A 12,793-nucleotide genomic window follows, 5' to 3' on the forward strand; every position below is an offset into this window, starting at 1 on the left:
TTAGGAATATCAATATGTCATGCATTGTAAAAGTGGCATGTTTGAGCAATTCAATATATTTGTTGAAATGTTAATATATTACTGTTCTTGTTTGGTGCATGTATAATTAGAAGATTAAGATTGCATGTTTTATAATGTTATTTTAATTTCTTTTATTTGGATACATAGGTGATAAATGAAATGGATTCAGAAACCGTTGGTAATGAAATTGTAGATGAAGTGAATGTGGTTGATTTAGAGAATGAAACAATTCAAGGCGTAAATGAACTAAGAAAAATTGAAGATGATGTTTTACCTAAGTCTAAGAAGGCCAAAACATCAAGTGCTGATTGTTGGAAAGTGTTTACTAAACTTGGGGCGGATAAAGATGGGAATCCATTGGCTAAGTGCAATGGTTGTTCAAAGATTTTGAAGGGTGGCGATAGGAATTATGCTACCACGAGTTTGAATCGTCATATGAAGAAGTGCACTAAAATCAAATATGCTGACGTAGGTCAAGTAATGATGGACTTGCAAGGTAGACTCAAGAATCTTACAATAGATAAAAAGGTTTCTAGATCAATGTATGAAATATTCATTGCACATGATTTACCGTATAAATTTGTGGAGTTTCAAAAAATTAGGGATTGGATGAAATATTTGAACCCTGAATTTTCTCCTATTTCAAGAAATACCGCTAAGGCTGATGTTGATGAAATATTCAAGACAGAGAAAGAAGCTCTTAAGAAGGAGTTAGCTAATATTCCCTCTAGAATTTCACTAACTTCTGATATGTGGACAACTTGTACAAGTGAAGGTTATATTTGCCTGACTGCTCATTATGTTGATTCCAATTGGAATTTGAAGAGTAAGATTCTAAACTTTTGTCATATGCCTCCTCCACACACGGGATCTGAAATGTCAAAAAAGATTCTTGACTTTTTATCAGATTGGGGAATTGAGAAGAAGATTTTTTCACTCACATTAGATAATGCTTCTGCTAATGACGTGATGCAAGCTCATTTGAAAAGATAACTTGTCTTGCAAAACTGGTTATTATCTGAGGGAGAGTTCTTTCATGTTCGTTGCTCAGCGCATGTTTTAAATTTGATTGTGCAAGAGGGTTTGAAAGTAATTGGTGATTCATTGGAAAAGATTAGGGAAAGTGTCAAATATGTGAAGGGCTCTGAGGGTAGAATGAAAAAATTCAAGGAATGCATTAAACTCATTGGCGGTATAGAAACATCGGCTGGTTTATCTTACGATGTTTCCACTAGATGGAATTCTACTTATTTGATGCTTCAAAGTGCATTGAAGTACCAACGTGTATTTGCAAGCCTTAGTTTTCATGATGATAATTATAAGGTTTTCCCTTCCGAAGAAGATTGGAAAAGAGGAGATAAGATATGCACATTCTTGTTGCCATTTTATGAGACAACAAACTTAATTTCCGGAACGTCTTATCCTACTTCCAATTTGTATTTTTTGCAAATTTGGAAAATTCAGTGTGTTTTGATGGCAAGCATCAAAGATGAAGACACTCTTATAAGAGACATGGCTAAAAGAATGATGATCAAGTTTGAGAAGTATTGGAGTGATTATAGTGTGGTTCTTGCTCTAGGAGCGGTTCTTGACCCAAGAATTAAGCTTACCTCTTTGGAATACATGTATGAAAAAGTTGATCCACTTACCTCAACAATTAAAACAAATGAAATCAAGCAGAAATTGTACATTCTCTTTGAGATATATCGTCGCCTTCATACTTCGTCTTCTACAACCTCTCAAACTCCATCTTCCATCACTAGAGGGGAATCAAGTTCACACGCGTTGACTAAAAGTTTGTTCAATGTATGTAGCCTCCTCTAATTATTAACTTGCTTTAATATGTTACATGTTATATGTTAGATGTTAATGTAGATATGTGTGGCAACCTGTTATGATGCTTGATTCACCGGTTGAAATGGATGTGATATAGTTAGTTTTTATTATGATGTTAACTATTATGATGTGATATAGTTTTTATTATGATGTGATATAGTTAGTTAATGTAGATTAATTGAATTTTTTTTTTGAAATCTTCGTTGTTGTTCTCGTGGAATGCATCTAAGGCAGCCTGTTATGATTTTTTTTTAAAGTTTTAAGTGACAATTATTGTGTTACACATGAAAGTTATCAGCCTTATGGGAAGTAGCCCACCAATCTTAAGAGGATTTTGCAAACAATAGGAATAGCCGGATAGCACCAATATATCTAAGTCTAACTAATTTTTCCTTACTTCGAATTTTGGATTTTGGAATGCTGTTGTGATATTGCTATACTCAATATAAGCTTAATTACCAATATATCTAAGGCTAACTAATTTTTCCTTAATTATATGTAATATACCATATGTACATTAAGCTTATATATTGTTATACTCATGTTTCACATTCAGCTTCTTTTCCGATATTGCTATACTCATGTTTTTAGATATTGCTATTACTCATGTTTCTATTACTCTATTATATATTATCATTATATTTAATTTTATATTAATTATATGTAATATACCATATGTACATTAAGCTTATGTATATATTAGTATTATATTGTGTTTACTTCCTTTCTAATTTTTCCTTACTTCGGATTTTGGATTTTGGAATGCTGCTGTGATCTAATAATTATAATCTAAGATTCTAAATAACAATGTGTCCATGGTTGAGGATTTTGCTAAAGCTCTACTGGTAAGTTAAAAGAAACTGTTAACAATGGAACCATGGTAGGCTAATTGATTTGTTATAATTGATTTGTTATAATTGATTTCTTGACAAATGTGTTATTGTTAATGTTACAAACATGCTGCTAAATGCTGTCTAAATTTGATTGTTTTAATATGTTACATGTTGTTAAACGTTGTCAATTGTTACATGTTGTAACATGTCTCTATTCTTTTCCTTTTTATTAAAATAGGATTTGAAAGCACACAAACAACAACTTGCAACAGAGACCGGAAAGTCTCAACTTGATGTTTATTTGGATGAGGCAAGTATGGATTTAAGTTATCAAAATTTTGATGACTTGAATGTTCTTCAATGGTGGAAGGAGAATTGGAATAGGTTTAAAGAGTTATCTTTATTTGCTCGTGATTTGTTAGGCATCCCTATTACTACTGTTGCATTTGAATCTGCTTTCAGTATTGGTTCGATCATTCTAAACAAATATAGAAGTCGCTTGTTGTCGAAGAATGTAGAGGCATTAATTTGTACTCGCAGTTGGCTTCACGGTTTCAACAGTCTTGGTACATAATCAAATATTAAAGTTTCTTTTAATACTTTGTGATTCTTATAATTTTTTTACTTACACTTAAATTTTTTTATAGATGTAGTGGGTGATGATGAAGATAATGATGATGGAAGCTTGGCGAAAAGTATTACAACTGAAGCATCATATGTTCATGACGTAGATGAAGATTGATGAGTGCATCTTTTATGTTTGTAGAGAATTTAGAGATTTTTGTGTTAGATAAAACTACTTATGAATTCTTTCATAACTTTTGTTGAATGTATGGAGTTGAACTTTTGTTGAATTTGTGGTGTTGAACTTATGTTGAATTCGTGATATTTAATTTAAGGTTTGTTGAATTTAATTATTGGATATAGGATAATGATAGTGATTTTTATGCAATGCAAGTGTGTTTTTACATATATTATTTAACAAAGACTTTATTAGATTTTAGTAGTATTAGGATGTATGAGTACTTTTTTTAAATTATATCATCATGAGTGAAAAAGATTTTTTTAAAGAGAATAATGGGCATGCCCGCATGCCCGTCATTAAATGGGGCGGGCCTAGTAAGTGAGCCTGCATCTCTACCTTTGACCGCCCCGCCCCGTTTTCTTGTGGGCTTTTGTGGGGCGGGCCTAAATGGGGCGGGCATGCCCGTTTGCCACCCCTACTCATATCTACACGTCCACTTTAGATCAAATTGACTTCAACTTGCCATTCCATTAAGATTTGGGCCCTCCATGCGCCTGTACAGGCCCATGCATGGAGGCCCTCTTCATGCATGCACACGAGAATTCACCTTGTTTGCCTTGCCATTTGCTATAAATAAGTGTGCTCAGCTCCATTATTCTTCACCCTGATTCAACCTGAAATGCTGCAGAATTCTCTCCATAGCCATCACTAAAGGAATTTTCACTTTTCTCTAAAAAATTCAGATCTGAATTTCAACTTCCTTGGTTGATTTTTAGACCTATAATTCCTCAGCCTTGCTTCCTCTTCATCACTAGATCTCATTGTAAGCTTTGGTTGTGAAGAATCGTGCCTACAAGACCTGCATTTCAAAGGTGGATAACAAAACTTTTTCTCTTCGAAACTCTTTGATCCTTGCTTATTTCTTGTGTTCCTTGGTCTGGCTGAAGTCCTCTCAATAGAGGAATTTGATTTGTGATTTTAATTTTGCAAAAACATGAAGTTCATGATAAACACCATCATACTTCCAACTCTGATTTCTCCATTTATAAGGATCTAGAGTGGAAGTGCATGGTATAGGAGTGATGTACATCACTTCCTCTTTCGATAGATGTATAGATCGCTCCATTTGGTTGAGTTTGCCATGTCTGCAATTCTCACCGGAACTGGAGGTCTCACCGGAGAAGACGGTAGCTCCGGTGGCCGTCCCAACTCCATATCAAATCTGGACCGTGTGATCTCTTTTCCAGATCTAATCTGGACCTTCAGTTGTTATGACTTTTTTAATGCACCCTGCGCTTCAGTTGACTAGTGTGTTTGGTACGCGCGCACCTGTGAGCCATCTGATGTGCCACATCATTTAATGAATCTCATCCAACACGCCAGACTTTTTCTGATTTTATTAATTTCCATTTTATTTTCTTTAATTCTATTTTATTTCAAAAATCAATATCTCTTTCATTTTTTATCCAAAAAATATGGGACCAATTGCATTAGTCTCCAAATAATTTCTAGTTTCTATTTCTGATTTTTAATATTTTTTATTTTATCATTTGATATTTTTTGTGAATTTTCTCTTTTCTGGTTTTTTTTAATTCATTTTAAATAGTTTTTGATATTCAAAAAATACAAAAATATTTTCCTAACCTATTTGAATGATGATGAATCTACGAAAAATATTCTCATCAATTTTTAAATTGATTTGAGATTTATTTGAGATTTTAGTTCAATAACGTTATTTTTATTTATTTTTAATTGATTAAAAATAGTTTCTGACTTTTAAAAGTGCTCAAATTTTTTGTCAAACTTTGTTTGACCTTGTTGAACTTGGGATAAATTACTTGGACCTTTCAAGGTTGATTTGAAGTAATTTTGAAGTTTGACCTCTCTTTTATTTTTAATTCAAGTTTAATATTAAATATTAAAAAATGCCAAAAATATTTTGTTCATTTCTTGACTTCCAATCTTCATCTCACTTCTGTTTTTGATTGTTTGACCTTGACTTTCAATGTCCTTGGTCAACATATGAGGATTGGTACATGTTACTTCATTGAATGCACTTTAATTTTGCCATTTTCATTTCTCTTATTCCTCTCCTTCTTCTTCTTCTTCTTCTTCTCGTTCTTTTGGATCAATGAGTTGAAGGTTGATAAGTTAGCATTGATTAGGGAGACTTAATCTTCCTTGATCCAAATCTAATTCATCTTGATCAATTGATCAAGTGAATGGCTTTGTATTAAGGATAGGTTGTTTCTTAAATCATGCAAAAGGCTTAAACCAATACAAGATCAATTTTCTCCTTCTTTTTGGCATGGTAAGTTGTTGGGACTTGGTTCACTAATCAAGACTCCTAACTTGTGTTTGTTGCCTATATTATTATTGACCGGCCTCAGATAGTTGTGACTTCTACATAAGTCCAATTACGATTGCTTAACATAGCGCTAAATTTGCCTTATGGCACACTAACTACTAACACTAACTATTGACAATTAACATTTACTTTTTGTTCTTTACTTTTATGCAATTTACTATTCTTGCACATATTATCCATTTGCTTTTCTCTTTGCTCATTTGAGCACATGTTTATGTTAATGCCATTTGCCTTTTGCTCACTTGAGCACATAATTGTGTATATACTATTGTGCTTGTGTTTTTGTTTTGATTGTTGTGGACCAAATGCCAAGAAATGGACTTAGTTTCTAGGACTTTCCCTATGCAAAGAATGGAGAATTGGACTTAGATTCTAGGACTTTCCTTATGCAAAAATTGGAGTAAATGGACCTTAATGATGAAGATGGATTAGAAGGACCAAATCTCTAAACTCACTCTTGTCCATTCTTGTTTTACTTCATGGAACTTTTGATGTGTGTGCTTTTGTGCTAGGAGTTTCCGTTTGAGCTTAATTGGAGGACCATTGCCATGTTCATCCAAAGTGAAAGACACAAGACACATTGAGGATCTCTTATGAGACTTGTTTGATTGCTTATGCTTTATTGTGATTGCTTATTCCAAAGGATGGGAGCTACTTGGAGCATCCATATGATCTCAAGAGAGGAACTCCATTGTGGTTTTGATTCTTCATCCCTCATCTTTTTGCTTTACTTAGGACTTAGCCATTCTTCTTCTTCTCTCCATTCTAACCCAGGCCAAAACTCTTTGTGCAAACATTTAACCTTTGTTTTCAACATTAGAAACCTAAGCCTTATGCTTTTGACTTTCAAACTTTCCTTTCATAACACTTATTTTGAATTGAATCTTTAAGTCAACTTTGACCATTTTTGTATATACTCCTAATTGGTAAATATAACCCATTCAAATGTCTTTTGTGGTTCCAATGGTCGTTTCCTTAATCAAAATCTTTCATAACCTTTAGCTATTAGGTTTTAGTTATCTTTGAGGTAGATGTAATACTCACCTATATCCTTAGTGATAGACAATGAGACTTCCATGCTTATTATAGGGTTAACCCCTCACTAGCATGTTGAAGTTATCCTCACATGGTGGATTTGTGGTTTGGTTGAGTTTTCTCCTTTTGATAACAAAAGACCTTAAGGCTTTTGGACCAATCAATTCACCAACTTGTTTTTTTGAGATTTTTACCCCGAACTACGAGGTTTTGATCCTAATCTTTTTATAAGATGGTACGTAGGAAATGGGTTTATCCATCCAAACACGAAATGTAAATAAACTTGTACATTCTCCTCTCATCTCTTCAATCATGTTTGCACAAACAAAATTTTCACAAAACAACAACCTTTACAACAAGTGTGAAAAGGGCTCCCTAGGAGTACCTAGGATGTTTTGGGTGCCTAACACCTTCCCATTGCATAACCAACCCCCTTACCCAGATCTCTGTTTTCTTTTACTAGTTTTTGTTAAAACTATTAGGTTTTTGTTCACTTTCTAACCATTCCTTTGGATAAATAGAAGTGCGGTGGCGACTCTATTTGTATGATTTACCTTGGATTTAGTCAATATCTCTAATGGTAACGAATACCCCGCTACACTATTAAAGAGGTCAAAGATGAGAAACTGTGGTATTTTGATATTAAGAGTTTCCTCCAAAGTCAAATTTTCCTGCCTGGGGCATCTTTAAAAGATAAGAAGACTTTGAGGAGATTATCTGGCAACTTCTACCTAAATGGTGATGCGCTTTACAAGAGAAACTTCAATATGGTCTTGCTCAGATGTGTGGATAGACACGAAGCAGACTTATTGATGATTGAATTCCACGATGGTTCCTTTGGTACTCATTCCAATAGACATGTTATGGCCAAGAAGATGTTGAGGACATGTTACTATTGGCTGGCAATGGAATCTGACTGTTGCAAGTTTATGAAGAAATGCCACAAGTGTCAAGTTTATGCAGATAAAATTCATGTTCCACCGACACTTTTGAATGTCATTTCCTCTCCATGGCCCTTCTCCATGTGGGGAATTGATATGATTAGCATGATTGAGTCAAAGGCTTCAAATGGACATCATTTCGTTCTAGTGGCTATTGATTACTTCACAAAGTGCGTTGAAGCGGCATCGTATACGGATGTAACCAAGCAAGTTGTTGTAAGGTTTATCAAGAATCAAATCATATGTCGTTATGGTCTGCCAAGTAAGATCATTACTAATAATGAATCTAACTTGAATAATAATATGGTGGAAGATCTTTGCAAAGATTTCAAGATTGTACACCATAATTCTTCTCCCTACAGACCTAAGATGAATAGGGTTGTTGAAGATGCAAACAAGAACATCAATAAGATCATTCAGAAGATGGTTGTAACCTACAAAGATTGGCATGAGAGGCTTCCATTTGCTTTGCATGGGTACCGTAAATCCATCCTCACTTCAACAGGGGTGTTAGCTGACAAATTTCGGCTAAGGGAAAGCCAAGTTCGACCAGGGTTTCTGTCGGAAACTCCTTGGCAGAAAGGTGGATGAGGTTGTCGTTCGACACATACAAAGGTTGGGTTGAAGTCGAAAGGTTCTGAGTGGAAAGTGGGAACTTGGGCACGTAAAGAGGTTGTGGGTAGTTATGCGCAAAAATGAGGAGAGTGGGTCGACACGTGGCACCTCAAGAGGGTTTTGTAACCTCCTGACGGTTATTTTGAACTAGTATTTAAGCCAATGTTAGGTGAGAATTCAGAGGTGGCAATTTGAAAATTTACAATAGGGGTAAAGCTTGAAGTACCAAAGCGTTTACGAGAAAAAGTTACTCTCCTCACAAACAATGTATTTTGCCTCCACTTTATAATTACAAGTCATTTAATCTTCACAAAGTTTATCTTTTGTCTTGTCTTACTTTATCTTTTATCATCTTTCTTTCAGTACTTTATCGTTTCTACTTGTCATTTTGCCTTTATTATTTCCTTGACTCGCCAAGAGTCTCGTTTACACCCTTTTCAACCAGTCAGAAATATTGTTTACCAAATATCCATACACCCAAAACACTAAGTCTGAGACTCCTTAGCCGGTCCTGCAAGTAAACCTCATAAAGGAAGGCTAGAGATTGTTGTGCAGAACAACAAATTGGCACACCTGGTGGGACCTCGACAGTGTTAAGTTGTATGCGATTGTGTAGTGGAAAAATGATGTCTCCTAGACCCCACGAAGAAACGTCTTCGGCGGGAGACACAATGACGCCCCAGGTCGTCGACACCGGCTCAAGTATGGCGTCGACGGTTTCAACAGCATTTGCGGGACCAATTTTGATGTCGTGTCAGCCACAACACCGACACTGACAACCATAGGAACTATGGGACAACATATGCCCAGTTATACGGCTCCCATACACAGAACATTGGGAAAGACGACGGAGTTTATGGCAAACATGCATAACTTCGGTTCGACTTACAGCGATACCTCGTCATCGCCATTCCCTCGTTACCAGGGGTGTAGACCGTTGGCAACCCCATTTGGCCGGGCCCCGGGGTTCGGATTGACGTCTCAATCAGTCCCAACATTTACGTCAAGCTCCGTTGTCGTTATGAGACAACAAATGGACGAAAGTAACCATGAAATGGTACACATGATAACTGAGTAGATGAACCATATTTTAAGGACTTTAATCCAGGATTTTATGCAGAGTTATCAATAATTGGCAACCCAAATGACCAGGATAGGAGACTTTTTGGGAGCTCCATGGGCTCAAGTGTGTCGCAATCCCACGCCTCTTCCTCGACCAGAGACTCCGGTTCGACAAGAGGAGATGACAGACGATATTGTCGAACAAGAATACCAGGAGTTCAAGCACATCCCAAGGGTGGCACGAAGACCTCCCATGGTACTGGTTAACCGTAACCAGGATTCCGACTAGGTGGTTTAACAAGTTCGACACGACGCATCCATAGGGGAACAAAACCTAGAGGCTATCGTCGAACAGATCATAGTGCAAAACAGAGTAACTCCTTGCCTCCAACGATTGATATACTCCTCGCCTCTACCAGATTTTGTCTTACAGACAAAGTTGCCAAAAGGGATGGAAAGTCCCTAAATTTACTAAGTTCGCGGGGGATACTGAAGAGTCCACCATCGAACATGTGGCGAGATACCAAACTGAGGCTGGTGACATAGCAAACAACGAGGACTTGAAGTTGAAGTACTTCCAAAGTTCTCTCACGAAAAATGCGGTTACCTGGTTCACAATGCTACCTCCACAGTCGATCCAAACATGGACACAGTTGGAACGGTTATTCCATGAACAATCTTACATGGGACAATCAAAGATCAGTCTTAAAGAACTATCTAGAATTAAGAGAAAGGTCGCTGAGTCAATTGATCAATACCTGAACAGGTTTAGACTATTGAAGGCGCGATGCTTTACTCAAGTCCCTGAACACGAACTGGTCGAAATGGCGGCTGGGGGTCTAGATTATTGTATAAGGAATAAGCTGGATACCTAATACCTTAGGGATATGGCCCAATAGGCCGATAGGGTTCGACGTATCGAACGCTTGAAAGCCGAGAAGTCTAAAGCGGGTCGATATCATAAAAAAGTGAAAGTGTTCTACATCGCAATCGAAGGAGACTCTTTCGACGAAGATATAGTCGACAGGAGTGAGGTCAATATGGCGGAACTTAAGCTCGAACCTCCATATACGTGCAAGGTTTTGAAACTATTGAATGGGAAAAACCCTATCGAACCAGAGAGAACAAACAAATATGTCACTAAGACATATACATTCGACGTGTCTAAATGCGACAAGATCTTTGATCTATTGGTAAAAGACAGACAGATTATCGTCCCTCAGGGTTTAAAAGACCCTCCCCTTGAACAGAAAAAGAAAAGGGGATTTTGTAAATTTCATAATTTCCTTGGTCACAAAACTCACCAATGTGTTCTTTTCAGGGGTTTGGTGTAGAAAGCTCTGAAATAAGGAAGGCTCCAGTTTGGCGAAAGACCAAAAATACAGATGGATTCTGATCCTTTGAAGGTGGAAGAAGCATTGTATCCCGAGCCTCTAGAGTGCATGATGGTGGAGACTACTAATGGTCTCATTGAGGTTCTCAAAGCAACCTCGTTAGATGAATCAGTTGACGTAATGATGGTTGAAACCACTGAAGGTTTCGGAGTCAAAGACGAAAGGAGGCCCGAGTCGGCCTATCCCTAGCTTGGTGAAAGTTTGTCTGACTTCCAGGAGGAGTGAAAGGAGAAGGGATCAAAGGCCTTGTTATGCCCGAAGTACAGCGTGGTATTCAATGAGAAAACTGCCAAAAGATTGGAGGCTGACAACAAGGCCGAGAAGGAGGAAAAGCCTGTTGTCCCACGATTCATGTTCGACAGGCACAGAGAACCTCGACGGAACAAAGAGTACAGGAGACAATTTCAACGTCCCGGCCCGAAAACATTCATTCCTCCAATTGATGTTCCATAGGAGAAGTGGATAGAATCTGTCAATCAGAAGGGGGCAAAAAGCCAAAATGGAGGGTGTTGGAAAAAGAGGCAACGTCTCCAGAGAAGAGGAAAGGTTACACAATCTCTCCTAACTATAAAGGAAAGAATCCTATGACTAGGACATAGTGGAGACGCCACCAGCGTAACAAAAAAGATGGGAAGGTTGTTACCACCCCACAGTCGAAGACTTCGGGGACCTCTGGACAAAAGGAACAAGTGTCCAAGGTCAAGGGACTTGCAAAAATAGTGATAGATACTCAGAACGTGGAATGTTCATTAGAGATTGAGGGATGGCCATGAAGCGAAGAGAAATTGAAGGAGGGGGAGCCGGAGTATTCTCCACAACTAGAGGAAGAAGAGCCTGAGTATTCTCCTTAGCCTGATGAGGAATTCGACGAGGATATGTACGACAAAAACAATGACGATATCTATGGTGATGATTTCGTCGTAAACTACGGCATTATGCTGGTACTGCCATCCAAATACGACATGGTGTCTGAAGTTTCTAAAATAGAAGGAGACTCTGTACCAGACGAAACAGATGGGGGAAAGCCTTTATGCTACTATGTCATGAACAACGGCATGGTGGAAGAGCAGAAAGCAATGTTTGAAAGGCCCAGTCCTGGGATGATGTACCATCTAAAACCATTGATCATCAGAGTTAAGGTGGATGGAATAGTGGTGAATAAGGTTTTTGTCGACGGAGGTGATGCAGTCAATCTAATGCGCTATACTGTGTTCAAGAAGATGGGAAAAGTCGATGAAGATCTCCAACAACACAACATGGTCCTTTCAAATTATGAAGGGAAGACTAGCAATATAATGGGGGTGGTCCAAGTCAACCTCGCGGTAGACACGACAACACGTTCAACACTATTTATGGTAATAGACTCAAAAGCCAACTTCAACTTACTTCTGGGTCAAAATGAATCCATGGGATATGGGTTGTTCCCTCAATGGTCCACCAAAGGCTTATAATCTGGAGGAAAGACAGCATCATAGAGAATATTGAGGCCGACCAAAGTTATTATCGGGTCGAAGACAGGGGTTCCAAGAGGTCGTTTGACCAACATTTGGCGAACATAGGACCATGTGATGACGAGTCAGGATCTTATACTTTCGTTAATATTGGTCGAGTTCTAGATTTGGACCCTGATCATGATTTCATTTGGGATAACGAGGACGACACAGGATCAGAGATAGGAATCCCACCTACGGGATGGCCAGCAATCGACAAAGATGACTGCTAAGTCAGAAAGCCTGGCTCGAATTTCGGCCTATTTGGCTGAAAATAAGAGGAAGTCAATTCTATAAAGGAAGAGACTCTAGAATTTGGCCTATAAGGCTGAAAGTCTAGATGATGGTCGACTAGACCAGACAACAGCTTTAGAAAGCCAGAGGCTTGATCGTATTTTTGACAATGAGCATTTGGGGTTCGAAAAGAACACATAAAATGAGTCCCAGAAGATG

General features: G+C 37.6%; 1 protein-coding gene across 1 annotated transcript; it reads left to right on the forward strand.

Annotated features, from left to right (window-relative positions):
- Positions 1 to 1,176: 1,176 nt before the first annotated feature.
- On the forward strand, positions 1,177 to 3,432 carry LOC127123426 (zinc finger BED domain-containing protein RICESLEEPER 3-like). The gene is made up of 6 exons (XM_051053646.1): positions 1,177 to 1,646; positions 1,897 to 1,953; positions 2,414 to 2,465; positions 2,652 to 2,702; positions 2,929 to 3,256; positions 3,338 to 3,432. The coding sequence occupies exons 1-6, from the start codon at positions 1,177 to 1,179 to the stop codon at positions 3,430 to 3,432; spliced, it is 1,053 nt and encodes a 350-aa protein (XP_050909603.1).
- Positions 3,433 to 12,793: the final 9,361 nt, after the last annotated feature.

Source organism: Lathyrus oleraceus, chromosome 2 (genome assembly GCF_024323335.1).
Source record: "Lathyrus oleraceus cultivar Zhongwan6 chromosome 2, CAAS_Psat_ZW6_1.0, whole genome shotgun sequence".
Taxonomy (NCBI): Eukaryota; Viridiplantae; Streptophyta; class Magnoliopsida; order Fabales; family Fabaceae; genus Lathyrus; species Lathyrus oleraceus.

Bases quoted from the DNA above. Each gene is read 5' to 3' on its own strand.
- LOC127123426 (XM_051053646.1), top strand. From the start codon at position 1,177: ATGAAAAAATTCAAGGAATGCATTAAACTCATTGGCGGTATAGAAACA. The intron at 1,954-2,413 runs GTTAGTTTTTAT...TTTCACATTCAG, and splicing joins GTTGAAATGGATGTGATATA to CTTCTTTTCCGATATTGCTA. The intron at 3,257-3,337 runs GTACATAATCAA...ATTTTTTTATAG, and splicing joins TCACGGTTTCAACAGTCTTG to ATGTAGTGGGTGATGATGAA.